Source organism: Hordeum vulgare, chromosome 7H, assembly GCF_904849725.1.
Source record: "Hordeum vulgare subsp. vulgare chromosome 7H, MorexV3_pseudomolecules_assembly, whole genome shotgun sequence".
Lineage (NCBI taxonomy): Eukaryota > Viridiplantae > Streptophyta > Magnoliopsida > Poales > Poaceae > Hordeum > Hordeum vulgare.
The window spans coordinates 614,062,130-614,082,136 of record NC_058524.1 but is presented as its reverse complement, the minus strand read 5'-3'; the positions used below and the strand labels follow the sequence as shown (position 1 = coordinate 614,082,136).

The window sequence follows — 20,007 nt, the reverse complement described above, 5'->3', positions numbered from 1 at the left end:
TTCTTGTCAACTTAGTGTTGACAAGTATGTCAATGTTTCTTCTATCCTTTTTTGAAGTGCCTGTTGGGGTGCGGAAAAGGTTGAATTTTTATCGATCTCGATTTTTCTGGCAGAGTGACGAGGTAAAGACTAAATATAGACTGGCTAGATGGGATATTATTTGTAGACCCAAGGATCAGGGAGGTTTGAGGATTGGAAATTTAGAGGTTAAGAACAGGTGTCTGCTTAGCAAGTGGCTATTCAGACTGTCTGTCGAATCACAAGGAATGTGGATACACATTCTAAAGAACAAGTATCTACAGCAAAAGACCTTAGCTCAGGTCACTGTGAGACCTGGTGATTCACCTTTCTGGAAGGGTCTCATGAGGACAAAGGCTGCTTTCTTTAACAGGACTAGATTCATCATAGACAATGGTGAAAATACTAGATTCTGGGAGGATACTTGGTTAGGAGAAGAGCCCTTGGCTCTCCAGTATCCACAACTCTATAATATTGCACAACGCAAACAGACATCCGTTGCGGCAGTGTTACGAGAGACTCCTCTTAACATTCAGTTTCGTAGAGCCTTGATCGGAAATAGAAGGGTTAGATGGCTACATCTAGTCAGAAGGCTAATGGATATTACCCTGTCTGATTTTTCTGATAGTATTGGTTGGAGGTTGACCACCAATGGTACTTTCTCAGTGAAATCGATGTATGACCATATTATTGGTACATCACCTATTCCAAAGTCCATGAATATATGAAGGTCAAAGTTTCCCTTAAGATAAAAATCTTCATATGGTTTGTTCACAAAGGAGTTGTTTTAACTAAGGATAACTTGGCTAAAAGACAGTGGAAAGGAAATAGAAGATGTAGCTTCTGTCAGACGCATGAGACGATTAAGCACCTCTTTCTGGACTGCCCTATGGCTAAATTCTTATGGCGCTCAATCCAAATTACTTTTAACATTGCCCCGCCTACTAGCATTAACATGTTATTTGGGACGTGGCTGGACGGGGTTAATGTACTTTACGTCAAACTAATTCGAGTTGGAACTTGTGCTCTTCTGTGGGCTATATGGAACTGCAGAAATGATCTAGTTTTTAACAGACAACACTATATTAATTTTTTGCAGGTCATCTTCAGGGCTACCGCCTTGATCCGCATGTGGTCCTTACTCACTCCTGTGGAAACCAGGGAGCCTTTGGTTACTGCGTGTGTCTGATGGGAGATGGTAGCTCAGGTTATCTTCAACCGATATGGATGGCGGCATGCTCATAGGATAGGACCATAGTCATTTATACCGATTGATATCATCGGTGTTGGCGTTATGATCGCCTTGTAACTCCTTCTCATTTTATTTTTCTTCGGCTTTTTGGACTTCTTTGTATTTCTTTTAGACTACTTCGTACTTAATAAAATGGCTGCATGCATCACTCGATGCAGAGGCCGGGGCGATGCCTCCTTTTTGAAGAAAAAAAAGGATGTTCTTGCACATACTAATAACAAAACCAAGCAGCAAAAGTTTTTCGAAAAGTAGGCGGTATTATCAGAAGAATGTGTTACTTACCGATCAGAGGAGACAGTCATCCCGGAGAGGTGGAGACTCCCAGAAGCTGAAGGATACTCCACTGCAAAAACAGGGTAAACATCTCATAGTCTTGCTCTCCAAGATACAGTACAGTATAGATGCAAGCAGTCTGTAGCGACATCCAAGATGCTTGAGCTGTAAGGCACCAGCAAGAGCTACAGCCAGTACACTTGAGAGTTGAGACAAACAGCAAGTTCGTGTCAGTCTTGCATTGAAACTTCCTTGTGCTTGGTAGTGCTACTTACTAGGATGTATGCGTTGGACTGAATCCAAATAAAATGTTTTCGTCAATTACCGACGGAAGGATGTACTGCTGCAATGCAAGCAAGTTACCCCATTCAAACTCTGAACTCACATACTATTTCACAGGAAAGTCTGACATAAAAGACACACCGGAGCAACACAACATTCTTCAAATACTCTGCAACACTAGCAAATGTGTATCAGATGCGGGTTACAGCAAACTGCACTTGAAACAGCTGAAGCAAGTTCATGTTAGTCTGGCATTGGAGCTTCCTTGTGATGGCACTTAATTGCCTTACCTAGGATGTACGCATTGGACTGAATCCGAAGAATATGTCTTCGTGAATTGCTAGTAGGAAGGATGTAATAATGCTGCAATGCAAGCAATCCTGCGCCATTGAAGCTCTGAACGCAAACATTTCGCAAGAAATCTCCGACAGAAATTACACACTGGAGTAACAGAACAACATGCTTCAGAGTTGTTCAGACACTCTTTCTTAACAGCAGTAGCAAATCCGCAATCGGTTGTTTGTTTGTATGGTTTGCTTTGTCATCAATCATCATCACTGTGCCAGGGATTACAAAAACAGATAATAAATACCCCAAAGATGCTAGTATCAAGTACAGTAGTACAAGATTAACCTTTGCTGCAGGAAGAAGAAAAAAGATACAAATTTCAGTGCCAAGTGGTACTGATGAGTAATACCGGAGTTCATTCAGTCTACGGGAGAGGAGAACAACAAGAGCAGTAATAGCAGAGGAAAAGGGAAGGACGATTAATTAATTAACAGAGAATGAGGGAAAGCAAAAGCAGGATGCATCACTAGGCTAGGTAGCGGTCTCGTCGGCGGCGGATTCTTGTCCGGACTGTGACTCGAGCGGAGGAAGGAGCTGGGCCTTGCGGCGGGTGTCGCGGGGCGGGACGGGGACGGCGAGGAAGTGCTTGGTCTTGGAGATGGGGCGGGAGCGGACGAGCTCGACGACGTCGCCGACCTTGAACTGGTTGTCGGGGTCGTGCGCCTGGTACTTCTTCTTGATCTTCTCCCGGCGGTGGTACTTGGGGTGCTGCTTGAGCCGCACCACCTCCACCCCCACCGTCTTGTTGGCCTTGGTCGTCACCACCCGCCCCGTCAGCTGCTTCGCCGCCTCGATCCTCACCAGCCCCGCCGCCGGCCGCGCCCCCGGCCCCGCATTGGGGCTCGGCGAGAGGTGGAGCTGGGTGAATGGCGACGCGAAGGAGGAGCCCAGCAGCATCTTCGTCTTGGTCTTGGTCTTGCTTCTTTCTCTCGCGGAGGAGGAGGAGGTGGGATTGGCGACGGGATAGGATGAAGATAAGGTGGGCGTCTGTCCCCTCGTGGGCTTTGTAGGCCTCTGAGGTCAAAGTTTTTGTCAGATGGGCTGTATAATGCCTGTTGTTCCCTGGTCCAGTTAGCTGCGGGTCTGGATTCGAAGAATCTCTAAAAGCAACATATATTTAGAAATAAAGGGAGTATATGTTATCATCATGCAGAAAAGATAGATTTGTCCTAAAACTTACAAATACCATTTTTGAACTTTTCAAAATACCGGACGGTCAAGAAAACACCGGTCTCCTATAGATATAATTTGTTAGAATGCCTGATCAAATTTAAGCAAGTTAGTTTTCGCTGGTAAAATTGAAGTTTCAACAATAATTAGTACTATATGTAATGGCACTAGGGTACTCCTCCCGCTGTCGTAAAATGAATGTCTTAACTTTGTACTAGCTTATAAAGTTGCACTAAGCTTGAAACAGTTATTTTGGGACGAAAAAAGTATGTAATATCTGTAGAGTTTAATATTCATAATTTGATAATTTCTCGGTTAGATTACATTGACTGTATGTGTGGTGCTTGTTATTAACAAAATATATGTCACGCCCTGTAACTAAAGATATTCTGCATGGTGAGTTCATTATCTGTCATTAAGAAGATCTGTACTTTTCTGTTTACTAAAGATGGTGCTTGTTCTGCGCGATAAAATCATCTATGGCCCCATGATGTAGCTTAACATTTTAAATTTGGTGCTTATTCTGTCACATTAAATTAACTATAGATTACTGATGTAGGTAAAATTCTAGTGATGGTAGTTACTATTTCAGATTAATTTAACTATGGATTTAATTATGTAGTGTACAATTCTATGAGTGTTATATATCACTAATCCATGATCTGATAGTTTGCTTACAAATTTGTCTTTGGTTCCCAATGATCCTCACAGATGTTTATTTTCTACCCAGTTCCAACTCTCCAAATGTGACCCCTCCTCAAGGTTTGGAGTCCTACAAAGATACTTTGCCACGTGTAGGAGGAGCCTTTCTTGGGACCTGCTTTGAGTATGTTAGAGCATCTCTAGTAGAACCCTCAAACCCTTAAATGTAAAACCAGTTTTAAGGGTTGAGAATTGCCCATTTTTGACACTTTTAAGGGTTGAAAAACAGGGGCAAAGACTAGAACCCTCAAACCCAACCCTTATAAATATTCCTTTATAAGGGTTGGGTTTGAGGGTTCTAGTCTTTGCCTTCCTTTATAAGGGTTGGGTTTGAGGGTTCTAGTCTTTGCCCCAACCCCAAACCTTAAAATTGTCATTTGGCATTGTATAATTTTCACAAGACAAACATAATAAACCTTCAAACAAACACGGAAATAAAGATCATTGATGCATGGTTTAATAGTTTTTACATCACACAATCATCATCTTCTCCCTCTCATCGGCACCATCACCAAAAAGTTGCACTTGGCGCCATTTCCTAGACCACTTGCACGTCCATCAAGCACCTCCATTGGAGTCATCCACACCGCCATCGCCACCACCACTCATCGGAGTGTCACCTCGAAGAGTAGAGGACGCACCACGGAATATCCTCTTCCTCTCTGTGATGTCCTCCTTGTAGTCCTTCCACCATTGCAATTGTTCTTCATCCATGTCCTCCTTGGACATTATCATGTGCTCCTTCTCTTCCACCATGAGTTCTTTCCATACCTTTGCCTCTTTCACCTTGATCATCCTCTCCTCCAAGTCGGCCTTGCGCTTTGCTTCTTCACGTTTTGCTTCAACTTGTGCAAGCTTGACCTCTTTCTTCTTCTCGGTGATAAGAATCTTCGTCTCCAATGTTTTCCTTGTCAATTCCTCTCTTGCGTTCATCATTTGCTCCATCTTCTCCCTTAGGCTTGATGCCTCTCCTTCCATCTTCACCCTTTGCTTGCCCTTCTTGGTTCCCTCGGGCTTGCCCAAGTTCCTCTCCTTCTCCTCATCTTCACTATCATCCATCCTAAGCATTGCCGACTTCTTGGGTGCGGTCTCTTGATCCCTCAACTTCCACTTGTCAAAGGTTTGAAGAATTTCCCAAGCATGCTTAAATGGGAATGGCTTGCCCTTGGAAGCGGCCATCTCCTTGTACCTCATGCCGGCAATTGTCTCCTATCAACCACACATAATCACATAAGAACCCATATAGTACACACACATAATCAAAATAGTGAAGAGATATGTACTCACATAGTCACTCTCCACGGTTCCACTAGGTGGTGCATCCCTCACTTGGTCCATGGCCGCACTCCAACGAGCACAAGCGGGCTTCATCAAATCCCACCGGCCTTGAAGCGACCGGTAACTGCGAGAGAGGAACCCACAATTCTTCGGCTTGATCCTACAATAGTTGTCCTCGATCCTGTGCCAATACCTTTTACCGGTTTGATCGGTGCCGGTGGTTGCATCCGTCCCCACATATGCCCAAGCACGAACCAAGAGGATATCTTCCGCTTCGGTGTAGTTTGTCGACCGCGCGTGTGGGCGGGAAGCGGCGGTGAATGCCTCCTCCCCTATCTCGGCCACCTCCTCCTCGTCATCCCCTTCATCCTCCTCATCTTCTTCAACCTCCTCACCAAAGGGTTCTAGAGGCGGAGCCCCGAGGTCCACCTCCGCGTCTTGAAGGAGGTCCATGAACGAGGTTGGGTTTGCCATTTCCTCGAACACCTCGTGCGCGGCGGGAGGAGGTTCGGCGATGGCGACGACCGGGGCCGCGGGCTTCTTCCGCGCCGCGACCTTCTTCCGCTTCGGGGATGCGCCGGCGGCCTTCGAGGAAGCCCCTCGCGGCCCACGCGAGGAGACCTTCGGCCGGCTCTTCTTCGCGGGGGCGGGCTGGACGGTGGTCGGGGCAGCCACGGTGGCCGGGGCGGGCGCGGCAGCGGTCGGGGTGGGAGGAGGCGGTGCGAGGCCCGCCCGCCGCCGCTTGGCCCCGACGTGGGTCGCCGTCACCACGTCGGCCACGGTGGCCGGGGCGTGCGGGGCGGGGGCGCGCGGGGCGGGCGCGGCGGCGGCCGGGGGCTCCATGGCAGCGGGAGGAGCTGGGAGGCGGGGCGGTTTTCGCTCCCGCGCGATGTGGGAAGTGGAGTGCGGGTTGGGGGGAGTTTTCCCTCCCAACCCTCACTTCTACAGGCTGGGAAAGGGTTTGCGGGTTGGACCTTTATTTTTTTTACGGGTTTAAGGGTTTAAGGGTTCTAGTCTACGTCGTTTTGTCGACGAAAACTGTAAAAAAGCGGTTATTTTGAAGGGTTTGAGGGTTTGGGGGTTCTACTAGAGATGCTCTTACTATCCGGGAACTATTTTGCTCTAAGCACACGAGCACATAAAGTTTCAGGGTTGAAGATCATTCTCCAGCTTTGTTTTGCCAACATTGCTAAGTTGAAAGCATGGAGATCTCTCAGTCCCATACCTCCTCTAGCCTTAGGCAAACACATTCTCCACCAAACCACCCAATGCATTTTCTTCTCTTCCTCTGTATCTCCCCACCAGAAAGCAGCCATATCATCTGTAATCTATTTACATAACTTATTTGGTATTTTGGAAATACACATGGCAAACACCGGGATTGATTGAATAATAGCTTTCAATAAAATCTCCTTTCCCCCAAAAGACAATAATTTCTCCTTCCATCATTTGAGACGGTTCACTACCCTCTCAACTAAATGGGTGAAGCTATCACTCTTATCCAACCCAATCATCGACGGAAGGCCAAGATAAGTATCAGATAAAGCTTGTGTCATGATGTTAAGTTCTGCACACATTTGGGCTTTTACTTGTACATCAACATTGGGGCTAAAGAAGATGTTGCTTTTCCCTTCACCCATCATCTCCCCGGAGCTCGTGCAATAATCATGTAGTACCTGTCTCAATGAGGTTGCATTATTCATATCCGCTTTCATAAGTATCAGGGAATCATCAGCAAAAAGTAAATGTGAGACTGATGGTGCATTCCTACACATCTGACACCTTCAATGCCATGAACCTCCTCAGCTTGAGCCAGAGCATTAGATAGACCTTCTGTACACATAAGAAAAAGATATGGTGATAAGGGATCTCCTTGATGGAGTCCCATAATAGGGGTAAAATCTTTTGTACATTTATTATGTGTGCATTTTTACAGTATAAGTACAGATGCAGTAGCAGTTTGGTTTGAGCAGCTTGTTTTCAAGTTTTTTGGGGAGAAACGGTTTAATTGGTCCACCTCACTACGGATTTTAGTGTACCATGCTTGCAACCAAGATTATTAATTGGTTAATTATTACTTGTGAGGTTTCTGGATCAACAGATTTAATTCAGAACTAAACAGAATAGAAGTGTTTGTATGCGTCTGACACGTTCGAGGGAGGGAGTTGTTTGTAAGCGTCCCTGTTTTATCTTTCTTAGATTAGATTGTAGCCTTTCGAATTCTCGTTTTGCCATGTGTAGTGTTGTGCCTTGTGTTGCATGATCTCGTACGCGTGGATACTGCTAGAGGGATCGTTCCTTCGATCCTCAAACATGAGAAACAATTATCAACATCTTCACCACCTTCTTCTCCCCGCTACGTTGTTGATAAAGATCAGATTTAAACCTCCTCGCATCCTTGTAATGTTTCTGGGTTTATTTGTAGGACTATTTTTTGTTCTCTATTACGTTCTACGGAAGAGTCCGTAAAGAGAGATATAAAGGATTGAAGCATCACCAAAGAACTAGCCATAAATAAGGGTGCGTAAAAGCTTCGTATCCATGTGCGAGAACCATTAGTTGATCGCGAGGTTTTGTGGGTTTCACCTCTAGCCTGTCCCAACTTATGGTACTAAAGGCTTTGTTATTGTTGTTGTATTACGTTCTACACCAACTCATCTGTATAATATAGAACATCTTCCATCACGAGCAAACGATAGCTCGCAATAAACAAAAAGCAAAATCTTAGAAAAATTTCATAAACACGAAGTGGGCACCGAGCTTGATTTCGGCACAAGGAGCTTGCCAGGGTCGAGACGGTCGCTAGATGCCTCTCAAAGGCATCATGAGGGGACTAGGGTGTTGAGGTGAGCCAGGAGCGCGACTAACTCCCGTGGTGCCGTGTTGTTTGAGTCTCATGAGCCCGGGAACAGAGACGTGACTTAGCAGTGGTCGTGTGCGCATCACTCGACCGCTAGTCAACCGTAGCGGACAGCGGCATTGTGTGTGTGTGTGTGGAGGGGGGAGGGGGGAGACCGAAACCGATGATTCCGAATGTTGTAATCTAGAGCTTCGGTGAGGGTCGGGGTGGATATCTCGAGCGACGGGAAAGAGCGGCTAGGTAACAGCGTGGCTCATGACAGCCTACGGAGTGGAGGCGGCAGCGAGAACGAGAATAGGTTATAGCCAAGGCTTGAAGGGGGTGGGGGTAACAATTTTTTCGTGCGCTTACTTTCTACGCTACTGAGTCTTAGATTTTGATATTGGAAATGTTACCTAGAGAAGGTCATTGGGGCCAGGTTCCAGCAAACGTCCTTCCCATTGTCAGATCTGGTCGCATAGATCTTGGCGTGAACCCAACACGACGTCAGCTTTCCGGATGTCTTTGTTGTAGGCGATCTTGGCAAGCGGCTCTTTTCATACTCAAAAAGCTTAGATTGGCGGGATCAACTAACACCATCCTGGGAGCTGCCGAGTGCACTCGCCTCTTGGGGTAGTGTACTTGCTGTGAATGTTTTGGCATTCAAACATATTTTATGTATTTGAGTTTATTTCTAGTTTAAAAAAATCAAGAAATCCTAAAATTTTCATTATTTTAAAGAACAAAATAAGAGGTGATTTTTTCTAACCAATGGGCATTTTTTAGTTACATGTAGCATGTCATTTTCCATGTTCTGCATGATTTTTTTAATACAGATCATGGCATTTCAATAAATTGTAACTTGAAATTTCAATATTAAGAGATGATAATTTTATTTTTAAGCGATAAGTGTTTTTATATTTAAGAGATGGCATTTTTAGATTAAGAGATTATAACTTTTTATTATGAGATTGCATTATATATTTTTAATATATATAATTTTTATATAAACAAAACTGGGGCCTCTGGCCCAATATTCCTCATGGTAACTTAGAATTGAGCTCATGTTTTTGTCCGTGGTCTCCTCAGATTCCTTTCCGTTTCTCTTCTCTGACGACGGCTTCATCTCCCCCGTCCCGATTTAGCCAGATGGCCACGCGCGCCGCGCCGGCGCGCCAGCCACCAGCGTCCCGCAAGCGCCGCGCCTCGCCGCCTGCGCTGTCGGCCCCCGTCACGCTGCCGCCGCCGGGCTTCGTGGCGGACAGGGCGGAGGCGGCGGCCCGCGTGGAGCGGCTTCTCCAGTACAGGTTCCGCGACCGCTCCCTGCTCGACGAGGCGCTCACCCACCAGTCCTTCTCCGGCGGCGCCGGCGGCGCCGCCTCCTACCAGAGGCTCGAGTTCGTCGGGGACGCGGCGCTCGGCCTCGCCTTCTCCAACTTCCTCTACCTCACCAACCCCACCGTTGGCCCCGGCGCGCTCTCCACGCTCCGGGCCGCCAACATCTCCACCGAGAAGCTGGCCCGAGTCGCCGTGCGCCACGACCTCTACCCGCTGCTCCGACGCAACTGCCCCCGCCTCGATCTCTTGGTATGTATCTCCTCCCCTGAGTTACAAGTCACAGATTTGGGGGCTCTGTTTTTTGTACATACAGTAGATGTTATATATTCAGCCATCCACTTTTGACTGTCCGCTCGAGCGGTTCAATGGGCTTAATAATTTGAGGGCAAAGAACACAGCTTAACATCTATCTATAGCACCTCCCGCCACATCTTAGTTTCGATTTGGTGATGCAAAAATATGTTTAATACTGTATTTAACAATGCTGAAACTGGAATTGGTAAGTAACTAACTAAGTACTCCCGCCGCTCCATTCGGGTTCGTAAGGCATAATACATCTCAATCGTTAAGTGATTCATGTTATCTCTTGGAGATGTGGGTAATTTTTTCTCTCGAAAAAGTGGAGATGTGGATATTAGGTGAACTGTTTTTGGCTACCATGCATTGTTATCTTACTGCCTTACTAGGCATACCTTTATGCAGGTAGGACAGTTTATCGAGTCAGTGAAACAAGAGTTAGAGGATGACCTTGGCATTACGCCCTATGGTGGCAGTGTATTTAAGGCTCCCAAGGTGCTTGCTGATATAGTTGAGGCCATCGCCGCTGCTGTCTATGTGGATTGCAAATTTAATATTGAGGAGCTCTGGAAGGTTTGCAATCCATTTTTCATGTTGTTTTCCGTTCATTAATATGTTAATCTGAGGTTTCCAGAAAATAGCTTAACTATTAATTCCAGCTATAATACGCTGGTAAAAATCTATGTAATTTTCTATGAAGAATCATATGATTTTATTTTCGTATGACCAATCCAATATAGTGTTACCAATAATATTTGTGGTAGTTAAAAAAAAAGGACTTCTGCTCTCTAAGACGACACATTTATTTTACGGAGAGAGTAGTTCACTAGAATGATGGGTGGCGATAATGATATCACTGTTTATTATGTAGGTAACAAGGTTCCTCTTTGAGCCAATTGTCACGGCAGAAACAATTGATGAGCAACCTGTGTCGACGTTGCATGAACTGTGCCAGAAACATGGGAAGGATATAAAATTCAAGAGTTGGCAGAAGGGTGGAACAACGGTTGTAAATGTATTTGTTGGTGGGGTACTTGTTGGGACAGGCTCCTCAGAGCAGATGGGAATCGCTAAGCTCAATGCCACACGGGATGCATTAAGCAAGCTTCATGGTGGAGGGAATCAGCAAGTGTTGACAACTGGAGTTGGCCATGGATTGGGGGTTGAGGTTGGAGAGCTTAGGGAATGCAAGAAGAAGCTTATTGATCAGTGCAACAGGAAGCTTTGGCCAAAACCCATCTTCAAGTAAGATTCTCGACTACTCTGTCAGTTTCTAGTTTTATATATCCTGTTCATTAGTTGAACTTTTCCTGCAATGCTCCTCAGATGAGGCATCTCTTACACCTACACTACAATTGTTTGTTGATCATATATTTATTATGGACATCTTTAGAACTGTTTCACTGCTGCACATTTTATTTTGTTTCTTTATTGTAATTTCACCTTTGTTCCCATTTATCTTAGGGTAGTAACTTTTGGTCATTTCTGTTACACAACCTTACTAGGTAAACTGCACTCCCTCTGTAAAGTAGTATAAGACTTTTTAGATCACTACTTTACAGAGGGAGTAATTTGTCCTCGGTAGGCCTGGAACTGACTTGACCAAACCATCACTCATATGTACTACGGAAACCAGTAGTTTAACTAACCCCCCCCCCCCCCCCCCCCCCCACACACACAACTTGATACATGGTTCTTAAGTCAAAATTTATTTATTTAAATCTTCTGTGTAAGGAAAATAGGGGAAATTTCTGAATAACAGATGTTAAAGGGAAATATAAAAGCGGGAAGACAAAAGTAACTTTTTAGATTAAACTTGTCTTGTTTCTCTTTTTTTTTTTGAAAAGGAGGATAGCCCCCTGCCTTCTGCATCATTACGATGCGCAGAACCATTTATTAAGCAAAGTTCAAGAAAGAATCATTGGTATACAAGTACCAACAATTAAACATAAACCAGCCACAAGTGGCAAAAACAGGGATATATATGCCTACACACATAGCCTAATGTTGAACCGTCATCCAAAACAGTTGTACATATCCTGTGCTACCACCTCCTAGTGGTTTTACCTAGATCCCATAAGCTCCTGCACTTCCTCATGTGTAGTAAGGACCATGTATGGATCTGTCATGTGGCTTCGAAGATAACCTGCAAAAAATTGTGAATCATTTTTCTGTTAAACACATAATCATCCCGACAGTTCCATATAGCCCAAAACAATGTGCAAACTCTCACCACGGATCCGTGCCTTATTATTAGACTCAACACCATCTAACCATTTACCAAACATATTAGACATGCTAGTAGGTGTAGGCAAATTAAAAGCCACATCAATTGTACGCCATAGTAAAGTAGTAAGCTGGCAGGCTAGAAATAAATGATGAATTGTTTCCTCCTGGTCATAGAAATCTTAAACTTTTTTTAAGTCCCGATTCGCTGGGAATTCGAGCTTGAGATTGAAAAAGGTGATGCCATATACCTCACTTGGGAACTCATAAAATCAATTCAATATTCTTTGTACATTTTAGCATCTTACTTAGTCCTAAGACATTTCTAAAACCGAAATAGTGTACACTTTTCTACCTTAAACTATGGCATAAGTATGTATTTTCAAGCTATAACTCCAATACCGTCTAAAACTCTACCTTGAATTATACAAATTGTGCATTTTTAGTTTCCGCCCTCGTCGTGTTTCACAATGTTATTTTGACTAAAGTGGCAGCTACTTGACATGAATACTTGTACGTATGCATTGAACCACCTTGCAGTCAGTAGTGTCTTGCTCAACAGTAGTATTATTAATCCCCCCCCCCAAACCCCTGTTGTGAGGACCCCCACTTTGTCCTCTGAGGGGGATTGGGGATCAGGTTTCCCACCGCCACCGCCACTCTCTTCGAGTCTTCCTTGCGCTGTTGTCGCCGGTGACGGCGGGGCTCTCCTTCCTCCTTTACCTCTCCTCTCTCGAATGTACCTTCGTGCACAACATCATCAACGACATGGCTCCGGGAGCTTTAGGGTTCCACTTGGGCGTGGTGGCATGTAGCTCCCCTGGTGTTGCGAGCATGGGCGACACTCTTGGCCACTGCCTCGGCTAGTTGGTGCCTTGGGATGGGAGATGCTTGCCCAGGTATGGAGGTGATGCTCATCGATGGATCTAACCAGGAGGGTTAGTCCGCAACCGCTTTTGGTGGCCTCTACATAGTCATTGGCGCATGGACGACATAGTTGTTGTCTCCGGCCTCGGGCCGGTGGTGCCTGCCTAGGCATAGAATTTGCACCCTTCGTTATATCTGATCAAGAGGATCGGTCTACGGCCATGCCATCGCATTTGGCGCGTCGGTTTCTAGCATATTTGCTAAGATCGGGGATGAGTTGCAACGGTTGTCGTATCGGTGGTTCTGGGCGAGGGAGTTTGGATGCTTGGGCGCTGACTTGGGATGGTGGGCAACGTGGTCGGCTTTGTGACGAGCGTTGTAACAGTGGTTGGGTGCTCTCCTTGCTGGCATGGGCTTCGACGGGAGTAATAGCTGGTGGTTGTGACGTAGCTATCATTGACTTTTGCGGCCAAACCATGATCTTGATCTGGAATCCTTGGTTCGTTGTGGTGAATCCTTTGTTGTGCTGGGTCTTGTGGCTCAAATACCCTCGACGAGGTTTATGGGTGTAATGACCCGGATATGGTAGTATCGATATTTGTGCTTACCATGCTAGTCCCTCGATCAACTTGCTAGCACACACACTACTTAATGACTACCAAGATAAAGACACATCATCTTTATTACATCGAGATCCAGAAGCTTATTTTATTACATCGAGATCCATAAGTTCACTTTATTACATCATATACATGGCACTTGACCCAAATAAAATAACAGAAATAGAAGACAAGTGGAGTTCGATCCAATGCCACTGCAATTGAGCTTACGTTCACTCTTCATGACAGGTTGCAGGGTGAGTACCTGGAATGTACTTGCAAGTTATATCCAAAAAGAATATACCAGGTTCTAAGTTTAATATTCTACATAAGGCCAATTTTATCCTACTATCAAAAGATCGTTCCGCTCTACATATTTATGATTGAATTTGGCACCTCCAATTCAACCTATTCTCTTAGTTGGTTAAACCCAATCAAATTATTAAAGGTGGTAAGATCATTCAACAATGCCACTCCTAGTTGCTCAAATTGTTTGTAAGGGGACATAGTGAAGTACTTAGATTATACACTCTGCAAAGGTTTGTGCACGTTCCCCAGAAGACTCAACCAACCCATTTGTTGCTACCATACACTGGTGTGTGAGAAATGTGAGAAGATCTAGACGAAGTTTTTCTGACGAGTTCCCCTTTACCCTTGGCGGTGCCCATCCTACCTACATAGCTACATCTGCTCGCACTGTCGAATAAGGGTCACCACAACCTACTCATATGGGCTTTGGCTTAAAAAATCAACCACTGTTTCATGATTGGTAACTTGCGTGTGCAACCACAAGCCAATATGGGCTCTGACTTATAGTTGAGTAGGTTATGGTGACCCTTACTCGGTAGTGCTAGTAGATGTAGTTATGTTGGTAGGATGAAAACTAGTAGGGGTCAAGGGAAACTCTTCTAAAAGACTTCGTCCCAGTCTTCTCCCAGTTCTCATACAAATGTGTATTGTAGCTACAAGGGGTTGATGCGGTCTTGTGGGGAATGTTCACAAACCTCTGCACAATGTACCATCTTTAATAGTCTGATTAGGTTTAATCAACTAAGGGAATGGGTTGAAACGGAGGTACCCCAATCAATCATATGTTATATGAGAGTAGAATGATTTTTGCTAGTAGGATAAATTGGCTTTATGCAGAATATTCAACTTACAACCTGTTCCACCACCCATGAACGCTTGTACTGTTAGGTATGGTATATTTTTTGTGGATATAACTTCTAAGTACATTCCATGTACTCACCTGCAATGTGTTATGTTTCATACTTGTCTGAGGAAGAGTGAATGTAGTCCATCCAGGAACTAGCATGGTAAGCACCTAGATCCAGATACTACCAAATCCGAATCATTAAAGTTGGAGGGGCCGAGTGAAAGCTTAGCGCCTCGGTGGCGGCTTCCCTCTTGGTGGCGTCGTCATGCTCTCCCTCCACCCTTGCAAGCACTCTAGTGAAAACCTCCGGCGGACGCGGTGGTAGTGACGCTTTGCATAGTTGCCCTCCTGGGGGTGTCACTTGTCAGTGCGAATGTCTTTCCGTGGCAGCGGCGTGTTCGAGTTGGTTTGGAGCTTCAACTGGAAACGCCTCGGTTTTGGCGGCTAGTTACCTCATTTGCGCCTATCTTATATATACACATGACGGTGTATCGTGTCTATTCGTTCTGCTTGCTGTTGGGGTCGGCATTCCTCGGTTTGGAGCGAGAGGGTCCTCTCTGATAGTAGTATGATGGAGTTGGTGCAATGAAGTACGACAAATCTGTGTGCCTGTGTTGAGGATGGTTCCATCATTGTGGGAGAAAGAGGTTCAATGGTAGCTACCATGTGAAAGGGGATACAAAGGCCTTGGTTGTAGTTGACAGGGGAAGGGCCCGTTCGGTTTTCTTAGCTTAAATGGACTAGGACGGGCATGGAGAGTGAGAGGAAGATCGGGTAGGCTGACATGTCGACCCTTTGAGATGTTATTTTGGATGATGTTGTAGACATGTGGTAGTGATGTAGTAGACACATGGCAGACGTAACGTCAAAGGCAATCCAAAATTGGTTGATCGGGTAGAGTGACTGGTTTTGATATCTCAATTGCATGTGTTCTAAGGGCATATACAATGCAAAAGCGCTTGTTTGGACGCTTAGACAATAAAAATAATTAATTAAGGAAATAACATTGGTGTTGTAGTCCGTCTATCCAACGCACTGACACCTATTTGAGCGCTACTATATATACGTACAAGTATCCCTGTAATATTAACTCAGATCAATACAAAGCAACAGGAACGACACGTCCCTGGTTTTGCAATTAACTCGCCGTGTTCGTGTTCACGTGAGTTGCTAGTCAAGAATTGATCCTTTCAATATACGTACCTGTGCAACTCGCCGAGGTTAGCTAGTTTGGTACGTGCGTATCTCCAGCCGAGTTCGTCGTTCCGTTGGAAAGTAATCAACGAATCGACGAGTCGACGTCGGGACAGTGCCAACACTGGCCCGCGCCTCCGCCGCTTGCTGCACCCTCATGCGCCTCGCCTCCGACCGATCCTTCCTCCGCCGCTTCCGCCGTCTCCAGTCTCCACGCCCCGCGATTCCTCGGCTTCCTCGACCACGGCCGATTCCACCCGGCCCTTCCGCCCCATCCCTCCGAGCCAGCCGCCCGCGCGCTCGCCCTAAAAGCCGACTTCACCTTCTCCTTCGTCCCATCAACGCACTGACACCTATTTGAGCGCTAATGTGATCGGGTTTCCCCTAAAAGATACTATATGGATAGTGTTCTTTAAAAGGATCAGGCGAAAGAAAAAAAAAAGGATGAAGTGCCCGACGGCTAACATGGCATTGACACTAGCCAGGTTCCCTCATCAAACGGGGTTTGTCCATAATGGCCAGGAATTGAAGGCTGGCGCCTGGCCTAATTGCCGGCATTGTATATGCCCTAAGTGGTTGTTTGGATACAAAGAATTAGGGATGACATTTTCGAAAACAGGTTTTTGGGAAAACCAGTTTTAGTTCCTTGTTTGGGTGGGGACAATAAAACAAAAACACTATTATGCGGTTCTTTGTTCCGATGATAAAAAAACAATATGTGCATGGCAGGCTATGTTGCAGCTCCATGCACAGCACACACAATCTTTCCATCACACAACGGAGACATGGCAGCGCAGCAGCGAGGCTGCCCCTCGCTGTCCCACTCGAAGACCCAGCCCAATGCCCAGGTCTGACTTCTGCGGCTGTTGGGTGCTGCCCTGACCAACCACAACCATGCCCAGAATAAGGACTGTGGAGCCCCTCACGACATCGCTTAAGTATTGGCTCTGGCCATGCCGACGAGGCTGATGATGTAAGCTAGATATCCATGGCTGTCGGGGTGCCCATGCTACTCTCACTCATCCTATCCATCCTCGCTTTGTTCGCCGGTGCCGAGACGACGGGAACAACACATCATGCCGATGACGCGATGATGTACAAGGCGGAGCTGAGGGACAGGGCAACGAACATGGCTGCAAAGTGGACAAGGGACGTGCGACAGCCCGATGGGAGTTGGCGTCCGTCATGGGGGCGTTGAGGACCACAATCTCCTCCTGGTGCCTGCCGGAGATAGGCAATGGTGACCCCGTCGAGCTCTTGTCACTGCCAGGGCAACTCATGATGATGAGGACGCTGATCTCTCATGTAGTTCATGGCTATATAGAGAACAGGTTTAGAGGGCAAACGTCTATTAGTCGTTTTTCCAAAATCTGGGTTTTTGAGTTTTTGTAAAACTTCGTTATACATATCCACAATTTAGTTAGATAAGCCAAGCGAGTTTTTAGGTTGATATAAAAGAAATTGGGTTTAAGGAAATCTGGTTCTCTACAAAGTTGGTATCCAAACAATCCCTAAACAATTTCAAAGTTGCAGGCTAACAAATAGACCCATGCCATAGTTCAACTTTGGAAAGTGGGCCATGTCCTTACAAAACATATTGTCTTTTTGATGCATATGATGGTTTGATGATCTTCATGTGCTTGGAGAGAAGGTATGAATATGGTTCAGTCAGTCTATTATCAGGAGGATTCTATCCATCAGAAACCACTAGGTGCAATGTGTGGGAGTAAAATTATTTGTTACCTTGGACTGTAATGCCATTATGTTTGGGTGGTGGATTGAAGATTATTTTAATGTAACTGATGGTTTTAAGTTGAGATGACCAGCAAAGTTAGTGCCACATTGGGGATTTGCATGCTTACTAATTGTTGCATTATTTAACTTGACATTTTGCCAGATCAGCTCTACACAGCTACTTCATTTTTTTTCAGGTTAGAGAAGGAAGACGGCCCGGCACATGATAGGACATTTGTTTACTCCGTTCAGGTAGAAACCCAAGGTGGTATTTGGTTGACTCTAGGTGATCGGATGTCAAGAGTAAAGGACGCGGAGAATTCTGGTGCGCAGAAGATGTTGGAACATCTATTGAAATTGTGAGATCCCTATATATTGTCCTTTGGAAAGAACATATTTCTATCTATCCCTTTGTGATCCTTAGGCTGAGGCTGTGTCTTGCAAAAATAAGAGTGAATTCCGCTTTTTACCCTATAGTTGTACATTTGTGACATTAATTACCTCATCGAGTGAAAATTCGTCTATAATACCCTGTAGTTTTCTGATGCGTGTCCATCAGGCAAGGGGTGAGGCGACGCCCAGGGTCCAAAAATATATGGACAACGATGAGGAATGAAACAGATGGACAAGAGAAGTATGGACATGATCGTCAACGATGTCTTCTGATCTTTATAGATTTTTCTATGAATCATTAACACAACATGCCGATCCTATCTAACATAAACAAGAAAAATGTAAATTTGAGGAAATACCGTGTTAAAAGTCACCAAAATTTAATATTTCGATAAAAGTTTCACTAAATGGGGTAATATCTGTCATAAATGTACAACTACAGGGTAAAAAGCGGAATTCACTCGAAAAATAATAACAATGCAAAAATCCTCCCTCCATCCTAAAATAAGTGTATCAAGTTTAGTATAACTCTTGTACTACTTTAGTACAAAGTTAAGACATTTATTTTGAGACATAGGGAGTATATTACTTCCCCTGACAAAAATGATGATTCAAACTTTTATATGAATTTTCTTTGCGGGAGTTAGGGATCCATGCACTTGAATTCTGACGCTACATCCTGGTGCCAGTACTAGGAAGGAGATATCCTAGAAGCCCACACCATGGTGGTGACTCTTAGAGCATCTTTAGTAGAACCCTCAAACCCTTAAAAATAACCGTTTTTTTACCGTTTTCGTCGACAAAACGACGTAGACTAGAACCCTTAAACCCTTAAACCCGTAAAAAAATTTAAAGGTCCAACCCGCAAACTCCTTCCTAGCCTGTAAAAGTAAGGGTTGGGAGGGAAAACTGCCCCCAACCCGTACTCCACTTCCCACCTCGCGCGGGAGGTAGTTGGTTCCCGCCCGCACGAGGAAGTTGCCTCGGCCGCCGCCGCCCCGCCTCCCCCCGCGCTCCGGCCGCCGCCCCGCGCTCCCTCCGCGCCCCGGCCGTCGTGCCCCCGCGCCCGCCCAGGCCGCCGTCGTGCCCCGCCCGCCGTCGCGCCCGCCGTCGCGCCCCGCCCGCCCCGGACGCCGTCGCGCCCCGTCCCCGCGCCCGCCGCGCCCGCCCCGTCCGCCGCGCCAGCCGCCCCGCCCGGCCGCCGCGCCAGCCGCCCCTCCCCTTCCCTCTCCCTGCCGCAGAAGGAGCTCGCCGCGGCGGCGCCGCCGCAGCAGCAGCGCGCGAGCTCCAGCAGCCGGCGCGCGCGGTCCTGACTGTATTTCGATTTTGAGGGTTGGATTTGAGGGTTCTAGTCTTTGTCCCTGTTTTTCAGCCCTTAAAAGTGTCAAAAATGTGCAATTCTCAACCCTTAAAACTGGTTTTTTTAAGGGTTTGAGGGTTCTACTAGAGATGCTCTTAGCCTCTAGGTGGGAGATGCGCTCAAGTGAATAGAAGGAAAGAGTGGTGAATGGAGAGCCAGAGGTGAACAAGGATGAAGAAGATGCACCGGGATTTTCTGATGCAGATTCGTCCTGTCCATGGCGATGAAACCATATAGTTTGAAAAAGCACTACTATGAGATTTTTGTCTCAAAAAAAAGCAGTGGGACAGAAGTTAGCCTTTCTATTTATCTATGCACTCTGATGGTCCCGATGCAATTGTATACTCATGGTCAATTCGCCATATTTTCTAGCCAAACAGATACTTTTTTAAAGCCATGCATATCGACGTAGAATTCAGTGTTACACTGTAAATTTGTTTATAAACTTGATATAGCATGTCCATCTCTATAGTAATGACACAGGCTTCTTTTACATAAATATCGTGTAGAAAATTCAAGGATGAGAAATAAATTTCCACGTACATAAAATAAAACCAGAAAGTAACTATGAACAAATAAGTTGAATTAACAAACTATACATATACTATGATTAGGTGATGGTAAAAATATGGGACCACACCATGGGATTGATAGTTATAAAATTTAAATATCTTTTTAGAG

The 20,007-nt window shown here is 45.5% G+C and overlaps 2 protein-coding genes across 4 annotated transcripts; one reads left to right on the top strand and one right to left on the bottom strand.

Annotated features, from left to right (window-relative positions):
* Window positions 1–2,394: 2,394 nt before the first annotated feature.
* Window positions 2,395–3,269, bottom strand: LOC123411663 (30S ribosomal protein S17, chloroplastic). The gene has a single exon (XM_045104629.1). The coding sequence runs from the start codon at window positions 3,068–3,070 to the stop codon at window positions 2,645–2,647; it is 426 nt and encodes a 141-aa protein (XP_044960564.1). The 5' UTR covers window positions 3,071–3,269; the 3' UTR covers window positions 2,395–2,644.
* Window positions 3,270–9,243: 5,974 nt separating this feature from the next.
* LOC123410029 (ribonuclease 3-like protein 2) lies at window positions 9,244–18,100 on the top strand. 3 transcript variants are annotated; one of them, XM_045102904.1, is made up of 5 exons: window positions 9,297–9,749; window positions 10,203–10,370; window positions 10,669–11,042; window positions 13,739–13,746; window positions 17,771–17,859. In XM_045102904.1, exons 1-5 carry the CDS (start codon window positions 9,312–9,314, stop codon window positions 17,773–17,775), a joined length of 993 nt encoding a protein of 330 aa, XP_044958839.1. In that variant the 5' UTR covers window positions 9,297–9,311; the 3' UTR covers window positions 17,776–17,859. The 3 variants fall into 3 exon arrangements, with proteins under 3 accessions (XP_044958838.1, XP_044958839.1, XP_044958840.1); XM_045102903.1 differs by lacking the exon at window positions 13,739–13,746 and having other exon boundaries at window positions 9,244–9,749; window positions 17,771–18,100; XM_045102905.1 differs by lacking the exons at window positions 10,203–10,370; window positions 13,739–13,746 and having other exon boundaries at window positions 17,771–18,100.
* The last annotated feature ends 1,907 nt before the right edge of the window (window positions 18,101–20,007 follow it).